Raw genomic sequence first — 20,411 nt, 5'->3', positions numbered from 1 at the left:
GAGGAACCACTAGTGTTCATTCAACAGTATTTATTCAACCACTAGTGTTCATTCATTCACTTGTACAAAGCAATTTTGATCTGAATAAAAATCAGTTGTATAACTGTACTGTGTGGCAGAGAAAATGGATTCCTAGGTTGGGTAGATCCTACATTCTCAGAATCTACCATTCTCATAGAGTTCAATCTTTTTAAAAAGATTCTGAATTATACTTTTTTTTCCTCACATACACTGTATATACCAACCACTCTCAATCCCCTCCCTTACATCTTGTCTCCCTCAAAAAAATCCCAAATTCAAGTCTATTTATCTTGTTTCTCAACCCATTGAGATTAATATAACAAATGGTTTGCAGCTACCCACACCTTAGTGGACTCAGCAGTAGATACAAAACTAAAAACAGGGAGTCCCTTTCTTTTAGAATTCATCTGTGTCCACTGGCTCAGAGCTGTGCTGCTTCATTTGTTTTAAATTTGATACAAATATGAGTCACCTGGGAAAAGAGAATCTCAGTTGAGGAATTACCTTCATTCAATTGACTTGCATGCAATTCTGTGGGACACTTTCTTAGTGAACAATAGATGTGGGAGAATCCAGTTCATTCTATGTGGTAATAGCTGCTAGTAATCAGCTCACCTCAATGGTCTCTACTTCAGGTTCTTGTAATGGCTTTCTTCAACAACCCATAAGCCAAAGAAATCCTTTCCTTCTTAAGCTGAGTTTGGTTTCATTAACAGCAACCTGGCTAAGAAGAGGGAGATGTGGAGATTCATGTGTGTGTCTCCTTCCTCGACTGATTCTTGATAAGTCATTTTTGTGTGGGCCCCCTGCAGGTAAGTACAATTTTCATGAGCTGACAATTGCATTGGTTGGAGAAGTCTGGAAAACCGTTTCCTATCTCTGTACTCCATCTTCCAGCTCAATACTTCCTACTTCCTCTTGCACAGTGTGTCCTGAGCCTTACAAGAATAGTATCACTGCTTTGATAGAACTGACCCCACAGATGACACTTGGGCAGCCAAGAAAAAAAACATTAGCTTTTTAAAAACTGTACATAATATGAGGACAATTTATAATAATATAGACAAATTAAAGGGTTTTATAGTAGAGAGTGTTTAATTCATATCAAAAGAACTGTAGGGAAATTTCTGCAAGATTTCATATTTGGTGAGGTATCCTTCAAAGAATGAACTTAGGTGAACTAAAGATGATGAATAAGGGATAGAGAAAGTCATCTTTTGAAAATGATCAGTTTTTAATATGTTCACCAACAGAAGCAGTATAATATGAGAGGTGAACAGTTTTTTCATGGAAAATGAAAATAAAAGCGAGTATAACAAAAACTAAGATATACTTATGGTATATTGCATGCCCAATATTGTCTTTTACCACATCATACTACACTTTTATTTTCACACATACGCTGTATATACCAACCACTCTCAATCCCCTCCCTTACATCTCGTCCCCCTCAAAAATGTCTCAGTCTCTATAAATTGAACTAGAGACAGTCTACAGAACCTTAGCCTGGCAAAAGTGATGGCAATTCTCCAGGGAGAATAGTTACCAGAACACAAATAGGATGAAAGACACATGCAACCACACACACACACGCAGGAAAGTTACAAGTAAACACTTGTACAAAATGTCCTTATGAAATCTACTTCTCTATACAGTGAAAATACCCAGTATGGAAAACATTGGTAATGTGTATTTTGGGAAAAAATAATTCTAGAAAACTATGCTTCATAACTCTTGATTCCTTTTGAGCAATTTAAATGTCTGCTAATCCTCAACAAATGACCAAGCAATTTTGCCTTATTCTTAAACTACTTTTCTGAAATTACTTCTGAGTCTCTGCTTTTCATTTTTCTTTTGTATTACCCAGTTCCTTTCCCTGATCCCTGCATTCAAATTATCTCCATTGTATTGACTTCTAAATCCCTACTCATATAAAAATATTTGAAGTAGTTATTTTCTACTCAGCTCTTTCATAATTATAATCATTACCTTGTTGTCTGATACTTCATTTCTTTTTTATTAAATTCATAGCACTTCTCTTATTCAACATTTCTCTTGTTATAATGCTTCTAAATAAATGACTATTTTCCAAAAAAACAAATCTCTGCAGGATTAGATAGAATCTGTGCATTTCTACTAGGAACCACTTATTTATATTGATGTCAGTAAGTCAATTTAGATAAATAAAATCAACTCTGGTTATTTTAGAATGATTCCAAGTCAAACCATGTATGTAAAAGTAAAAATAATCTTTTTGAAACTTATTACTTTTAATATTCTTATGAGAAAATTCACCATCAGGAATAAAAAAAAACCCTAACATTTTACAGAATTTAAATATCAAAGCACATATATTTTCACAGAAACAAATGCATCACTACCATAGGATCACACTAATGAAAGGTTTATACATAAAGCTATTTGCCATTATGAAAACCAGTGGTAATAATAATATAATGCACCAGTTAGTTCATCCTCGTTAGACTCTCTCTCTCTCTCTCTCTCTCTCTCTCTCTCTCTCTCTCTCTCTCTCTCTCTCTCTCTTTTAATTATACTTCCTGGCCTACAGAAGTACCTGCCAGGATACAAATGAAAAAAGTGAACTCAGTTCAAATAACAACTCTGTCAGCAAGCTCTGTCTGCCATCTCACCCTCTAGTTACTACATGATTCCATCACACTGCTTGGGCTTTCCCCACATGCCAGTGTGGCCCCTCCCAAGGAACCAAATATTCTCACTTGGAAATTAAAAGACTATTTTAATACAAAATAACAAGTGCCACATCAGGACTTAATATTCTGCACAATGAAACTTAACACAAGAGAAAAACTGCCCAGTCCTAAGGGTAAGGCAGATAGAGATTTAAAATAGGTCAGAACTGAATACTGGACTGGTTTGAAAAAAAAAGTGACTTAAAAGTTTCATTTAGTTTTCAGGCTGATTGCTTTTCAATGCACAGATAATTCTCTAAGGGCCATTCACAGTCACTTTAGATATACTTCATCAGTGGCATATACAAAGCACCATATAAGAAATGTAGAACATCATGACTATGTAATTAACTGTAGAAATAACTGCTAAGAAAATATAGCAATATTTAACACAGGATTTCTAAAACCATTAATGTTCATTACTTTCCCCAAAGCTAACATTTTATTTTATAGACTTTGTCTATCAAGAGTGGCCCGCATTTGTAGTCTGGTGGTGGGCTGGCAATACGTTTTCTCTTCTGTACAGCAATGTTACAGTTGTATACAGACATCAGAAATGTGGCATTTGGAGCAGGCTTTCTGTTACCCTTCCAAGTGTTCCCGGTCAAACAACAGCGAATACACGGAATGCCTTTCCTCCTGTAGGGTTCTGTAAACTGCAAGAACACAAAAGGGACATCAAGGTCATCTGTACATATAATCCCCCCAATAAATCTTGCTCTGTGAGGACATTGAATCAAAGAGCTCCATGAAGTCAGATGGACCAACTGTCTCAGACTACCATCATTTACTGTTCTGGGGAAGCTCTGGTAAGGATGACATAATCGTCTAGGCAGTGGTTGCCTGCTGGACTGAACATTACTAAAGTAAATGGAGAAGCTCACGAAGAAGGACAGTAGACACTCCACAGTTTCACAGCATCTGGGGCATGTTATCATGAATTTCCCCCTAAGTTCTAATACAGTGGAGTTAGGCAGCTGCTCTTTCACCCCTATTGCAAGGATACTGAGACTACACTTTGCAATTGGTTTATCCCATTAGTAGTTATTTACAACTTAGAACCTGGCTGATACTTAATTAACACTGTAGAGTACTGACATAATCACTTCCTAACTTTAATACAATACAAATACAAACTGTATCACCATAACTCATACATACATAGCCTTGATAGTTTTGAGAAAAATGACAGTGGAATTTAATGATCAAATTTGGAAAGAACTAGAATTCTCTCTCTCTCTCTCTCTCTCTCTCTCTCTCTCTCTCTCTCTCTCTCTCTCTCTCTCTCTGTGTGTGTGTGTGTGTGTGTGTGTCTCAGTGTGTGTGTATGTGTGTGTGTGTGTGTGTGTCTGTCTGTCTGTGTCTGTGTCTCTCTATCCAATGCCATCTGGGGGTTGTTTTTATTTTTAAGCAAACAGTGAAAGTAATGCAAAACTATGTATTTTTATTCTAAAGACATGCTTTATTTGTATTTTATACAAAATTTTGTTTTGTAATTGAATATTCCTAAGGACAAAATAAAATTCCTGTCTATATTCATTCTTATACAATAAGTAGGGAAAGGATTTTAGATACAGAAAGTGAGGATACTGACCGAAATAAGCAGGCATGACACAATGATATGACACACCAGGCATACATGTACATGACACAATGATATGACATACCAGGCATACATGTACATGACACAATGACATGACACACCAGGCATACATGTACATGACACAATGATATGACACACCAGGCATACATGTACATGACACAATGATATGACACACCAGGTATACATGTACATAGAAGACAAATTTAAAGTCATTTCCAGGTCATGAGCCAAGATGCAGAAGTGAAAAAAGAGACACTCAACACTCAACGTGTGACTCTTGATTGGGACTGGCAATCTGGACTCTCTATATGCTCCATGGGATAGTCTTTGTGGTTTTAGAAACTACTAGAAGCCCAATCCCTTTATCCTCTAATTTTGAAATGTGTTTCTGGAATCATCTAAAACTTAGATGCATAAATAAATGGCATATCGATGATTTTAAAAATTCATTAAAAATTTATTTTTATTTTTTAATAGTTTATAAACTGAGTAGATAAAATTTCCCACGTCATAAAAATATGTTTCACTACTAAGATGAACAACATAAGATAGCCTGAAAGAGTTCATTTACATCACAATAAGCATATACCCTCAAATCAAAAAAAGAAGTTATTTCTAGGGAAAATAAGCATATGCCTTCAGATAAAAAAAGAAGAAGAAGAAAACAAATTATTTTGAGGGAAAATAAGACTCGTTGTGTTGGTCAAATACTTTGTCAGATAACTGGATTAGAGAAATACTCAGTGTCTTGCACACCTAGAAAGAAATATAAAATCTCTTCTAAAAAGTCTCAAAGAGGATGAAGGAAATTTCCTTTTTATAAGATCAATTAACAAAAGAGTGGTTATCTGGGTAATCCAATTTTCATGTTGGGTTTTTTTTTTCAGAAGCCCACAGGAGATAACCACATCTGGTACTAGAGCTCCTCTCATCCCAGAAGGAACAGAAGCTATGCAAGGGCTCACTCGAAGGAAACACATAGTTCAGTCACTTAGCATTCTAAGTAGAACTGTAGAGTAGCAACAAGTAAGAGAACCCACTAAAATGTAAAATAATGTATGTTTTGTTAGACTTTACCTTTCTGAGAATATTCCATTCTGAAAAGAAGCAGTGTACATCTTTCTTTTATCCACAGGCATGACATCCACATATCCACCATGATTTCGAACCACCCCAGCATGCACCGCTGCTCTGCAGATACTAGACAGCTGAGCAAGTGAAGACAATAGCCACCATTAGAAAGAAATTCCATGCCAGACTTACAATATTCCATGACAGACTCTGCTCTATAGTGTAGCCAGTGAGCAGCTGTTGCATAATATTCCACACATAAAGGGGTATTTGGGAAGTAACGCATCAAACCAGTTCTCAGCAAGTTTGAATGTAGAGGCTAAACGTAGCTGGCATAGCGAAAACTTACCATCACCAACATTGGAAATACTTGTTCTGTCCCAGCAAAACTTTAACACCAAGGGAATACAGAGGAAATTAATTCTTTTTAATTCTTCAAGCACCATTCATAATTCTCAGCCTTTGCTGGTATATATTGTGATATGTGCGATGAACCAGTCACAATATAGAGGAAATGACCCTCGCTTCCTTCTGATTTTACTTATAAGTAATACAACCCATATCTAAGATCCATTTGCCAGAATGCAGGCACACATGAAATGGAGATTTTTTTTCTCCTGATTAAAATAATCTATACACAGCCATTTTACTATGCCATACTCACATACTCAGCTACAAAATCCAAGCTAGAGAGGAATTCTATAGAGGAGAAGCTTTGTTTTATGTTTGTGACCCAAATTGTCAATGTTTAAAACTACTGTATTCCAAAGTCAAATCCTTTCTTTTGGACCATGTACATCTTCCCTCGATCCAAAAATTGGCTATCATCAAAATGTTCTATGGAAATAAATCAATAGCTAGTTATTAAGGCAAAGCTAGACAGGAAAGACCTGGCTTGTTTCAGTAACCCACAATCTATTTTACCTCCCAATAGTCTTTCCCCAGATAGGTATCTGTTGGGTTGTTTTCTCAGTTCACAATGGGGATGGTTTCACAAGGGTTTTAAAGTTCACACAAATATGCATGTCTGGCCTGACCTTGCTTTATCACAGTGTGCTGACCCCTAGGCATCAGTCAGAATTTATTAGATCCAAGAGCCTGAAGGCCAGGATGTCTGATCCTTCTTCTGTTTTTGCACTTTTACAAAATGCAGTCTATCAAAGACTGCACGTCCTTCCTCTGAGGAGGAGGCATCTCACACAGCAGGTTAAAGTCCAGATTGCATGGGTCACTGAACGCTCATAATAGATGACATTAATAGTAATTTTTGAGCATCCAGTTCTGTGTTTGCCAGGCATCGGAATAGCCTCACAAGAGACAAGGTCCTTTCAGCAAAATCTTGCTGCTGTATGCAATGGTGTCAGCATTTGGAGGCTGGTTATGGGATGGATCCCTGGGTGTGGCAGTCTCTAGATAGTCTATCCTTTTGTCTCAGCTCCAAGCTTTGTCTCTGTAACTCCTTCCATGGGTGTTTTGTTCCCAATTCTAAGAAGGGGCAAAGTGCCCACACTTTGGCAAATACAGAAGTGGATGCTTACAGTCAGCTATTGGATGGAACACAGGGCCCCCAAAGGAGGAGCTAGAGAAAGTACCCAAGGAGCTAAAGGGGTCTGCATCCCTATAGGTGGAACAATAATATGAACTAACCAGTACCCCTGGAGCTCATGTCTCTAGCTGCATATGTAGCAGAAGATGGCCTAGTAGGCCTTCATTGGAAAGAGAGGCCCATCGGTCTTGCAAACTTTATATGCCTCAGTGCAGGGGAACCCTAGGACCAAGAAGTGAGAGTGGTTGGGGGAGGGGAATGGGGGGAATATGGGGGACTTTGGGGATAGCATTCATGTAAATGAAGAAAATACCTAATTTAAAAAAAGTAATTTTTGCACATTTCAGTATTCCTCTTGTTTTATTAAAATAGTGTAATCAGCGTTCTCCCCTCAAGGCACCAGAAATGCTTTCATGTGATGAGCATTAACCATGTAGGTATTTTAGAGTGCTCTTTTGCTCTCAAGCATGCAGTCAACAATCATTCTCCCTAAGTTCAGAAGTCAAGTTCCTTCCTACCCATACATTAGGAGAATATACTATTGAAATGACACATTTCATTTGTGAATGTAGCAAAATTTTGAATGAAGTCAGGACTAATATGATCTGTAGAAAGCTACAAAAAAGAGGTCAATAGTAGCAGGATCATAACATACTTTGAGTTCTATAGACAGAAAGAGGGCAACACTCAGGGGAGGAAGAGAAAGCAACAGGAGGGAAGCTGCTTGATTCCTCCCTAACTTTCCATACCAACCTTAACTGGAGAGACTACACATCTTGTGGGACCGAAGAAGATTGGGAAGCTTAGCTAGAGCTATGCAGTTACTGTGTGATAAGAATCTTCCAGTTCACTAACAGCTCATATTGTCTATAGGCTTTAGATAAGACCTTAAAATCATCTCACTTTAAATAGCAAGAGATCCCTTACAGACAGAATAGTGGGGAAGAGATTTTTAAAAGACTTCATCAGACATGTCTAAAACGAGAAGTTATGGAACTTAGGGAAAACCTTTAAGGAATGACTCCTTTTTGTGTTCTATGTCCTGACTTTACATTGCTTGGCAGACAAAAACAGCAACTGAATTGCCCAGATGCTGCCTCCAAAGAACTTCACAATTAATAATCACAAAGATCACATTGCCTGGTAACACAGGCCAAAGAGAGAAAAGAGTTGAAAGAAGGCTGGCATCTTAGCTTCCTATGTACTTCACAAAGCACATGGTGGCACTGAGAAATAAAGAACACAATAATGATAGATAATTTTTCAAAAAGATGTACTTCAGGTGTAAGAATCTGAACCAAACTGATTGGATGGGTGAATTCGTCAACCAATCCTGGGGCCAGAGGCTTAGGAAGAATGTCAAAGGGGCAGCTGGACTGGGAAGGATTTGGACTTACCTGATTGATAAGAAAAGTAAGAGGGAGTATATAATTCAGGCTTCCTCCTGCAACCAAACATCTAGACTATTTCACTGACTTCATGCATCACCATTCGTTTCTGTAACTCTTTTAAATCTGCAATGCCTTCCAAGTATCCACAGCATGGAATCTGAACTCATCATCATGAAAACACAGACTCTCTGTCCCTATTGGCCAATCATATTCCTTCTTCCTCTCCCTTGCTCTGCTTCCCTCCCTCCTGTTAGTTGCAGTTTTTATGTGTACAGAGCCCTGCAAAGCTGTCTCTGGGGCATGCTGCATCTATACTCACCAACAATTCTCACTAGAACCGATCTTCCTAAAATCCTCTAGTAGTCAGGACTACAAAAGGCACCTGCAATGAGTGTATTCATTCTGAAGCCATTGTTACTAGATGTCCTGTTCCAATCAACCTAAAGTCCCACATTACAATGTGCTGGCAGTTAGTTCCCTTTTATATGTACACTAACAAGTAACCTATTTGTAACTCTTTATCATTTTTCAAATATCTCCTTGGCAGTGAACATATAACTAAATATATTCACATATATATGACAAAATAACAACTATCTAGTTCACATTCAGACACAGAAGAACCAAAGAAAGATTGGGGAGAAAGAAACTGGATTTTCCTACCTAAGAATGCCTCCAGGCCCTCTAGTTAAGGGTACGATATACTGGCAAGACATGTAGTAAAATAGTGAAAATAAATAATTATACAAGCATATTTTATGTAAATATTAATTTATAATTAGGTATTCTGAAAATATGTATAGCAGTTCAGAAACAATCCCATGGCACTGTGTAGAACATATATCTACATCTAAATAAGCATGTATATTTAGTTTCTTGCAGATATCTTCTTGCAGACCCAGAAATGAATCCACACACCTATGGCCACTTGATCTTTGACAAAGGAGCTAAAACCATCCAGTGGAAAAAAAAAGACAGCATTTTCAACAAATGGTGCTGGCTCAACTAGCGGTTAACATGTAGAAGAATAAGAATTGATCCATTCTTATTTCCTTGTACAAAGCTCAGTTCTAAGTGGATCAAGGACCTCCACATAAAACCAGAGACACTGAAACTTATAGAGGAGAAAGTGGGAAAGAACCTCGAACATATGGGCACAGGGGAAAAATCCCGAACAGAACATCAATGGCTTGTACTGTAAGATCGAGAATTAAAAAATGGGACCTCATAAAATTTCAAAACTTCTGTAAGGCAAAGGATTCTGTCAATAAGACAAAAAGGCCACCCATAGATTGGAAAAATCTTTACCAAACCTAAATCCAATAGAGAGCTAATATCCAATATATATAAAGAACTCAAGAAGTTAGACTCTAGAAAATCAAATAATCCTATTAAAAATGGGATACAGAGCTAAACAAAGAATTCTCAGAGGAATACCGAATGGCTGACTTCAACATCCTTAATCACCAGGGAAATGCAAATCAAAACAGTGCTCCGATTCCACATCATACCAGTCAGAATGGCTAAGTTCAAGAACTCAAGTAACAACAGATGCTGGTGAGGATGTAGAGGAAGAGGAACACTCCTCCATTGCTGGTGGGATTGCAAACTGGTACAACCACTCTGGAAATCAGTTTGGTGGTTCCTCAGAAAATTGGACATAGCACTTCTGAAGGATCCAGCAATACCTCTCCTAGGCATATACCCAGAAGATGCTCCAACATGTAATAAAGACACATGCTCCACTATGTTCATATCAGCCTTATTTATAATTACCGGAAAAGGAAAGAATCCAGATGTGCCTCAACAGAGAAATGGAATCAGAAAAATGTGGCACATTTACATAATGGAGTTATGCAGCTATTAAAAACAATAAATTTATGAAATTCTTAGAATAATGGATGGATCTGGAGTATATCATCCTGAGTGAGGTAACCTAATCACAAAAGAACACACATGATATGCACTCACTGATAAGTGCATATTAGCTCAGAAGCTCAGAATACCCAAGATACAATTCACAAAACACATGAAACTCAAGAAGGAAGACCAAAGTGTGGATATTTCGTTCCTTTTTAGAAGGGGGAACAAAATACCCATGGAAGGAGTTACAGAGACAAAGTGTGAAGCAGAGACTGAAGGAAAGACCATCCAGAAAGTGCCCCACCTGGGGATCCATCCCATAGACAGCCACTAAAACCAGACACTATTTTGTATGCCAACAACAGCTTGCTAACAAGAACCTGATATTGCTGTCTCCTGGGAGGCTCTGCCAATGCCTGACAAATACAGAAATGGGTGCTCACAGCCATTCATTGGATGGAGCACAGGGTCCTCAATGAAGGAGCTAGAAAACGTAGCCAAGGAACTGAATCGGGTTTGCAGCCCTATAGGAGGAACAACAATATGAAATAATCAGTTACCATAGCTCCTTGCGACTAAACCACCAACCAAAGAAAACACATGGTGGGACTCTTGGCTCTAGCTGCATATGTCACAGAGGATGGCCTAGTTAGTCATCAATGGGAGGAGAGGCCCTTGGTCCTGTGAAGGTAATATGCCCCAGCATAGGGGACAGCAAGGGCCAGGAAGCAGGAGTGGGTGGGTTGGTGAGCGGGGGGAGGGGGAAATGTCTAGGGGGGTTTCGGAGGGGAAACTAGGAAAGGGGATAACATTTGAAATGTAAATAAATATCTTAAAAAAAATAAAAATGCCTCCAGACCGTCTCCTTAAGGGTCTCATATATATAGGCAAGACATGAAGTAAAATAATGAAAATAAGTAATTATACAAGCATGTTTTATGTAAATATTTATTTATAATTAGGTATTCTGAAAATATGTATAAGCAGTTTAGAAACAATCCCGTGACTCTGTGTAGGACACATATGCACATCTAAATGAGTACATGTATTTAGATTCTTGCAGATATTGGGAGCTGCATAAATCAGCATACTTACATCAGAATAAATTCTGGTCCCGATTACACGAGCATAATGTGGATTTGACTGCATACAGTTTCGAGGACAGTACACTCTAGAAAACAAACACATAAAGTAAGCTGACATGTTCAGTGTTTATTTTCTTTTTTTTTTTAGATTTATTTATTTATTATATGTAAGTACACTGTATTTGTCTTCAGACACAGCAGAAGAGGGCGTCAGATCTCCTTATGGATGGTTGTGAGCCACCATGTGGTTGCTGAGATTTGAACTCAGGACCTTTGGAAGAGCAGTCAGTGCTCTTAATTGCTGAGCCATCAGCCCCATGTTCCGTGTTTCTTATAAATGAAACCTATATAGAAATGAAGTCAGCATTGTAGGGCATGCTTACCTTCATCTTTCCTACAAGAGATCATTGGCATGAGTCAGCACTTGACATAGTGCCTCCTTTCACTTAAGTCCCGGTTTTGTTGTTGTTTGGGTTTTTTATTTGTATATGTTTACTCAGAAGCCTCTGACTTGGGAATTTAAAGCAGAAAAAGAGCATAAACAAAGTCCAGTGGAACTGAGTTTGAAACTCAGGGTTGGTAGAATTGCTAAGGGTGTGGCTTGACCAGTCAGTGTGCCTGCTTGTCACTCACTGTATGTTTCATAGCGTGTTTCTTCTCTGTGTTCACAACTTAGGTGTCTTGTTCAGGATCAATGTCTTAGTTTCATCTACAAACAGTTAATTTCCAGTTCATGCCTCAGGCTGGAATGTATCTGTTTGCACTCTGAATGCATGCTGCTTTCTCAGCACTTCCTCTTACATCTAACAAATATCTCAAACTTATCTGGCACAAAACAAAACTTATCTCCTGTTAAGTCCTGCTCTTTTATGTCTTTCCTATCACAACACAATGTAAATCCATTATTGTAGCAATCTCAGACAAAGAATTTATTTTACCTAGTTTTTTGTTTGTTTGTTTGTTTTTAATCTAGTACCTTACATGCAACTGGACAGTAATTCTTATCACTCACATTTAATGCAACCATGCCCAGCTTAAACCAATGAGCTTAAACCAGATCAGCCACTGTGTGACTTAGAGCAGCAGACTTCCTTGTGATCTTGCTTGACTTGATTCTCCTCGATCAATTTACATATATTTAAGCTAAATGAAGTTGTAGCATGCCATTTATGCCTTCTAATTATCCCAAAGTTTTCTCCCTCATTGAAAATAAATGAACAGATCCTTACAATATTTTCTGCATTTGTTAAATTTATATATGGTTCTTCTACCTCAATTCCATGCTCTGATCAAGGGTAGTTATTCTGACAACATACAAAATATGCTCTGGGCTCATGCCTTAGGGCCTTTACATTTCTCTTCTCCCCATGGGAAGTTCTTTCTCATAAGAGCCTACTGCCATTTTAATATCTGATTGGCTACCCTAAATTTTAAAAAGCTACCAAAAGTTTGTTTTTAAATTGAAACATTTAGTTCAAAATAATTAAATACATTTTTAGAAAACCAGAAACTATTAATTCATATTTAAAAAAACAATATTATTTCTTAATTGATATTCTCTCTGTGTGTCTATGTGTCTCTGTATGTCTCTCTGTGTATATTCTTGCCCCTCTACCCACACAAATAGGCACTTAAAACTGTGAAAACATTATTTTACATAGTATATGGACTCAACATTATAACTATATAAAAATACCTTGAACGTGATAACATCCATGAGTTTTCTAATAATATCAGTAATAACAGTAATAATACTTAAACTGAATTTACTCTTACCAATTTAGATATATCCTCTTCAGGAAATAGCTTTATTTGTTACTTCTAAAATTTGTGTAATACCATATAACACACTAAACTATGTATACTTTGTCAAATATATAAGTCAGAACCATTTAAAGGTAAATAATAAATAATTTTTACAGAGTGGATTCTTATAAGGAATATACCTGGAGGTTCTGAAAACTGAAATATGTCCCCACTGACTAGAAATGATCTCAGTAAATGTAAAAACTGCTAGGAATCCATCTTCCTCCTATGGCTATCAACCCCCCCCCCCCACCTTTCCCTAGGCTCATGCCATGCCTTAATCCTGTTTGCATCAACAGCTGCAACTTGATTCTCTTCCTATTTGAACAGTTCAGATAAAGAAAGATGGGGTGGGGTGCTTGTTTATGCTGTTTTTATTATTATTCCATATTTTCCTGAGAAGGGGCAATCTAATAGCCAGTCCTTGACTCCCATTTGCTTATATGCTGTGAATAGAATTGCTAATCACTCATTTAGGCTTTCAATAGGTATTTAAAGTTCTAGTTATTCACAGTGAGTCATATATAGCAATATTGAAGAATTATTTATTATGCATTTAATATTTACTTAAAAGTTTACTTTAGATATGGAATCCCTGAAGACATGAAAATACAGTAAATTGTGGGTCTTCACATTGTTTTTGAGGTAATTCCTTTAAGAATACAGGATATCTATGTCTATATTTATGATCAGTTGTTCACACGACATCTGAAAGTGAGACCCTTCCTACAGAGAGAAAAGAAAAAATCCTTTTCCAATCTTACTGGCATTAATTTTGGTTACTAGCTGAAATTAGATTCCTCTAATTTACAAATCACATAACAATGTTAAATGTGAATCACATTGATTTCTGTTGGAAGAACTTGTTGTAGAATGAATATTATTGACAGTCCCACATGCATCCTAGCCCACATTACTCTGGAGATAGGCAGGGCCTTTGTGGGAGGTCAAAAGAGAAGAACCCTTATCCAATTGGATTAGTACCCCTGCGAAAAGGGCAGATGGAAAGAACTCTTCACATCAAGTAAGAACATGTACAAGCTAGAAAGAGAATCACATCAGTGACCAAGTCAGTGACACCTTGATCTTAGACTTCCAACCTTCAGCTACATGAGAAATAAATACCTGATGTTTATAACACCCAGTGAGACGTTTATTATAATAGTTTAAGTGAACTAGTACAAACCCTGTGTGCCACATATGAACATGTGATCACATGCATAAATTCTTATACCATGGAATGGCCAATACTTAAAGAAGGTAGAATAGGGGTCCTGGGGTACATGTAGTGTGTGATATCTAGGAAGCAAGTCTAGATCATAAACAATTCTAAACCTTAGAACCAGAATTTTATAAAATCAGATATCCCAGGCCAAGTGGTACACATTAAGTGGCTATGCAGATACATGTGCACATATGCAAATTGCTATACTTATTACAAGGAAAAGAAACTGTGAAAAGGATTACCTGGGGCAATGAGAAGCAGGTTTATGAAATGGACAGAGCTGTTCCACTGTAGTTTCACAGGTCACAGCTTGAACTGAAGAATTAAAGCAAAAAATAAGTGAATTCCTTTGCAAAACAACCCATACAAGGTAAGAACACAAGTAATAAAATAGTATAAACCTGTTACTTTGGAGACTGTGAAGGAATTAGCAGAATGATATTTTCTGAGAGAGAAAAAAAAAAGGAAATGTCAATTATTTTGGGCATTAACAACAATGTAAATCTTGGTACTTCTTAGGGCTTTAATTCGTTAAATATGTTTTTAAAAATGTTTAGAGAAATAATGTAAGCACACATCATTTATTTACAATAAATCTATACACTCATGTCCTTTCTCCACAGAACCAGTTTAAGACTTTAAAAATCAATATAGAAAAAAATTGCAAAATGATAACTGTCTTATAAAGGGGTAGTGGTTATTTATTCAGTTGTTCACTTTTGATGAATAATAGGTCTATGGTAAATGAATGAACCTCTTCTTATTGTATGAATCATCCAGTAGAAGAGTGAACATAAGATTAAATATACCAAGATATATTAAAATATTCAACTGGTTTATATATACTAAAATTTTAAGAAAATCATCTTTTATTTTGAACTACGGTTAATTTCTAAGTGATATTTAAACATGATCCACCCATTAAATTGGTTGCTTAGTATTAAAGATATGAAACCTTAATATTATATTTCAACCAGTTTCATATTCAGTGTTTAATATTTCTCATTTATGTGACCCTACAAACTAAGTTCTTTCTTTTCACAAAATGCAAAAGCTAAAAAAGTATCATGTTTCATATTTCATTAGCATTTCTATAACAATCAAAAGTGCAATTTAAGATAGAAGCGCATCATTACTTGTATCTGCTTTATTAATGACTATAATTTATTAATGGTGACTTACACACTGTGCTAAGTGAAATAAACTAACAAATTGTGCTAAGCAGAGACATTGCCAATGGGTAAAAACACACAATTGTACACACAGAATGTCAGGATGCCGATTTGTAAGGAACATTCTAAAGATTATTTGTTATAATTATAAATTCCATGTTTTGTTGTTTTATCAAGACAGGATCTCACCATGAACTCTGACTGTCCTGACACTCACTGGCTGGCCTTGAACTCACAGAGATGAGCTTACTTCTGCCTTCCAAATGCTGGGATTAAGGAGCTGCACTACTATACCCGGCGATGAATTCCAATTTAGTCTGTGAAAGTTCCTGCGATTGTATACTTACAAGAAAAGAGTATATGCTGCAATCCCTAATGGAAGTTTCTTCTGTGAAGTTCAATATTGTCTTTTACATAGAATGAAAATTACACTACTCAAAGACATTTCAAAAGAGTGCACTGTTCTACGTTGAAGCACACATGACAATGTTCCCTTTTAGGATGAGACACATCGTACTAAATTTGAGAAACACTCAGAAAGTGAATCAACGATGTCCCTGTGCTTAAATTAAACTTAAATAAATAAACAAAAAAATAAAAGACAAGAGTACATTGCATGCTTAGAAAACTCTTCAAAATCTTCTTTTACTTAGTAATCATATTTATCCTATTAGTCAAATTACCATTGCATGGAAAAGACATCATTGCATTGCATAAATAACATGCAACAAATTAACCTTCGTTAGGATATTTTCTGTCATAGCTGAAAAAGTTACTCTTTAACTTTAAAAGTTAGCTGTAATTTTAAAAACTTTTTATTTTATATGTGTAAGAGTTTTGCCTGCATGTATTTATGTTCATCATGTGTTGATTGCGGCCTGCCAATTGCATAAAAGGGATTTGGGTCCCTTCCAAGTGGAATTACAGGCAGTTGTGCCCTTCAGTGTGGGTGCTGGGAGCAAATTCTGGTCCCCTGAAAGAGTAGTCAGTGCTTTTAACTACTGAATCATCTCTTTAGCCCAGAGACTAACTAAAAATTTACATATACTTATTGAATCTCTTGAAAAATAAGAATTTTATTATGCCTCTAAGCACAAAGATCCCCATCATTTTATGTATGTAAATAATAAACTAAAATGAACTTCGAAAAATTAGCAATTTCTTTTCCATAAATTCTTCTATGATTGGGTCAAAGATAAGTTAGCTCCTTACAATTTCATTTCATCTGAGAGTAAAAATCATTTGGGCTCTTACCCAATTGTTTGAATGCCATTTCTGTTGGATTTGATGAAGTAATGCTTTCTCCCTTGTCGAGTGACATCTACCCACCCACCTTCATTGTCTATTATCCCATAGTGGATGGCAGCTCGGCAGATACTGGATTGCTTTCAGGGAAGGAAGAGACAGAAGATATTAAATAATTCAAGCTCTATATGAAGAAGCAAAATACTATACGACTTTAACCTAAACAAACATTTCTGAGGAAAAAAATATCATATAATAATTTTGATAAAAGTTGCAATTTCCACATTCAAAATAGATACTGTATCTTCATACATTTCAAAATAAATACAACATTTTCAAGGTTGCATCCTGAAATGATTTTCATTTTCACTTACCATTTCATAATGTACACTCCCAATTACTTTAGCTTTACTGTCCAAGCAGCCAGCAGGGCACTCATACCTAAGTGACAGTTGTGGGAAAGAAACTTTAGTTTCTCTGATCACTGACACAGAATGCACACACTTCTTTCATCTTGTCAGTTGACGTTGGACTGACAATGACACCCACCTGTTGCAGGTGGTCCCTTTACACTGGTCTCTCAATCTTACTTCACAAGAAACAATCTGAGCTAAAAGAAAAACAAACAAAACACAGAGAGTTTTAATAATTCCAATGCTTCGAAAATGGGTTTTGCATACTATTAAACCCCCCAAAAAAATCCACGGTCTTTCTTTCTTTCTTTCTTTCTTTCTTTCTTTCTTTCTTTCTTTCTTTCTTTCTTTCTTTCTTTCTTTCTTTCTTTCTTTCTTTTTTCTTTCTTTCTTTCCTTCCTTCCTTCCTTCCTTCCTTCCTTTCTTTCTTTTTTTCTTTCTTTCTTTCTTTCTTTCTTTCTTTCATTCTTTCTTTCTCTCTTTCTCTCTCTTTCTTTCTTTCTTCCTCCTTCTTTCTTTCTTTCCCTTTCTCTTTCTTTCTTTCTTTCTTCTTTCTTTTTTTCTATTTTTTCTTTTTTTCTTTCTTTTTTTTGAGATAAGAGTTTTTCTTTGTAGTCTTGGCTGTCCTGGATCTCACTCTGTAGACCAGGCTGGCCTCAAACTCAAGTTCTACCTGCCTCTGCCTCCACAGTGCTAGCATTAAAAGATATCTGTGCTACCCAGCTAAAAGATGTTTTTTGATATTTTGAAAACGTGCAAATAAAACTAGGACAATTATCATCCATGCAAAGTCTAAGCATCTGATATGTGATTAAGCTCTTACACATCTGCTGAGTGCTGATGACGTCATTTCTGTCACTGTCATCTGATCTTGTTCGAACATGGGTGTCATGGACCTGAGACTGTTGCCGTTCAATTTCATTTGTTTCTTCTTCTCGGGGGGTATAATACCTGTCTGACCCTTCTGCCAGAGGGAAAAGATTTTAAAAATGTGGATCTTACTTACATGAGCACAAACTATTGAACAAATGATTTTCTACACCTGTTAATTAAAAACTACAAATTCAGTACTCTTTTCAGCACAGGTTGTGGTACAAGGTCATGGTTGTATGTACCACACTGAAGTGACATATACATATCAGCCTTCAATCTGTGTGTGTGTGTGTGTGTGTGAGAGTATACTTGTGTTGGTTTTGGGCCTAGCTAATGTTCAGTGGACTCATCTCTCATCTAGTTCTAGTATAGCATCAGTGTTTGGTTTTCATAAAGACACATGAAACTGACTTTGTTCTCTAATAGCACCAGGGCTTATGAAATTTGCATCTCCCACCTCCTCCAAATGAAAATATCCCCCAAAGGTTAGATATACCCTTGTTATCTATTCCTGCATCAATTCCTGTGGACTTTCTGACTTTTAAAACAAACTTCAAGATGCAAAGATATTCACTTTAAATAGAGAATAGTTTTAAGCTTGGCATTGAACTCTGGGTTGGCCTATAACAAGAGTTTATTGCTGTCCTGTTAAAAAAAAAGTGCGCATTTTCATTTGTGTTCCTAAACTCAGAACTTAGAAGAAAGGTGTGGATAAAGAGGAGTGTTGGCTTTAAGAAGGATGCACCAATTACTGGTGAAGGGAAGAGAAGGTGCAGGTTTGTACAAAGACCATCACAAGAGGGCATGCTGCAAAAAGTGGACAAGGAAACCAAATAGGGACACACAATAGGGAGGCAGAATGGGTACTTCTGGTCTGCTTATCACCTCCAAGGAGTATTCAGACACAAATGCAAACAACACATGTCTTTCGATGAGCACTGAGCAGGGAGGGAACAGGGCTCCAGCCTTTCTAGCACACTTGATCTACATCAACCTTCATTTTGTCATCAAAAGTAGAAAGTAGAAGGTAAAACATGGCCACAGGTAAGATCATGGCTTTACCCAAATCCTTGTCATACAAATGATATTTTTCAGGCACCATTAACAGGGCATTACATTTGTATTACATGCTTTTGAGACAGAATTTCAGGTATTTCAGGCTGGCTGTGAACTTGCAATACAACTGAGGATGAATTTGTATTCCTGATTCTCCTCCTTCCACCTTAGTAGTGCTGAGAGTGAAGGCGAGTCTAACTATTCCTGCTGCTAGTGATTCAGTCCAGGGCTTCTTGCATGCTAGGCAAGCATTCTACCACCTGAACCCCATATTTTCACGTTAAGACTGCAAATCTATTTTAGAACACCGATTTTATAAGTTCTACAGTATATCACACTCCTAATATTATTCCAGCTTAAGAAAGATAGTATATGGTAGAGATGAGATGGAGAAAGAGAGAGAGAGAGAGACAGACAGACAGACAGACAGACAGACAGACATGTCTAACTCACCATCCATGGGTCAGTACGATACTTAAAAACATACTCTCAAACTCTCAAACTAACTCTCAAACTCTCAAAGCATTAAAAGTGAATTAACTGAAGTGCTAAACCATTAAACATGACAGTTAAGGAGACAACTCCCAACAACACATTAAAATCCCTTTTAAGATATACAGTGTCTTTCTGGGATAGGAATAAATGATAGGGGCAGTGGTTTAAAACTTGCTACTGTTCTGTAGGCACACGAACCGTCATAATGGATCTCTTATATGAATCTTTTAAAAATAAGTTGAAATAAGTATTCGTATATAAAATCACCTCTTCATAGTTCATCTGACAACGAATGTGGGTTTAGACTCCTTTTTTATTTCTTGGCACTAGGGATTCCGCTCCAGGACTCACTGACATGTCACAAACCCTAGCCTTTTGCTATACCATGTAAAAACATGCATAGTGCTACACAGCTGACAAACAAAGGTTTCAAAGGGAAAACAATAGCCATGTAACACTGACCTTTGTAGCACAAGTTTTCTCTACAGCCTCCTCCAAAACTGGGTGGGCAAGCAGAACAAGGCCTTCCATGTTTGTAAGGTGCATGGCCCCACCAGTTTCCCCTAAAAAGATGATCCACTCCATTAAGACATGGTCTTACAGCACTACTTAGAGGTTGCAAACATCACTACATAAACATTTCTAGAGTAATGACATAGGCATCTTAAGATAAAGATTTTTGTATATATTTTGTATGGACTCCATTTGGACTAGGCTTACATATAGTTAAATGCCTTGTTATAATGAAAAATTTTAAAGTAATGTGACATAAATGTTATAAAAATTTTTTTTGTTTTTTTGGCTTTTCGAGACAGGGTTTCTCTTCACAGCTCTG

At 36.8% G+C, this 20,411-nt stretch overlaps 1 protein-coding gene across 1 annotated transcript in view; it reads right to left on the bottom strand.

The window, feature by feature from the left end:
- Positions 1-2,387: 2,387 nt before the first annotated feature.
- Positions 2,388-20,411, bottom strand: part of Crispld1 (cysteine rich secretory protein LCCL domain containing 1) — a 39,225-nt gene continuing 21,201 nt past the window's right edge. Inside the window, exons 6-15 of the mRNA XM_021161462.2 lie at positions 20,039-20,139; positions 17,976-18,116; positions 17,289-17,349; positions 17,114-17,180; positions 16,749-16,879; positions 14,724-14,767; positions 14,565-14,637; positions 11,302-11,377; positions 5,413-5,543; positions 2,388-3,388 (exon numbers count right to left, since the gene is read on the bottom strand). Coding sequence (XP_021017121.1) covers positions 3,337-3,388; positions 5,413-5,543; positions 11,302-11,377; positions 14,565-14,637; positions 14,724-14,767; positions 16,749-16,879; positions 17,114-17,180; positions 17,289-17,349; positions 17,976-18,116; positions 20,039-20,139 — 877 coding nt within the window. The 3' untranslated portion in view covers positions 2,388-3,336. The remainder of the gene's footprint in view (positions 3,389-5,412; positions 5,544-11,301; positions 11,378-14,564; positions 14,638-14,723; positions 14,768-16,748; positions 16,880-17,113; positions 17,181-17,288; positions 17,350-17,975; positions 18,117-20,038; positions 20,140-20,411) is intronic.

This window comes from Mus caroli, unplaced genomic scaffold (assembly GCF_978045245.1).
Source record: "Mus caroli unplaced genomic scaffold, Mus_caroli_1 scaffold_1, whole genome shotgun sequence".
Lineage (NCBI taxonomy): Eukaryota > Metazoa > Chordata > Mammalia > Rodentia > Muridae > Mus > Mus caroli.
This window is presented reverse-complemented; position numbering and strand designations above follow the sequence as displayed.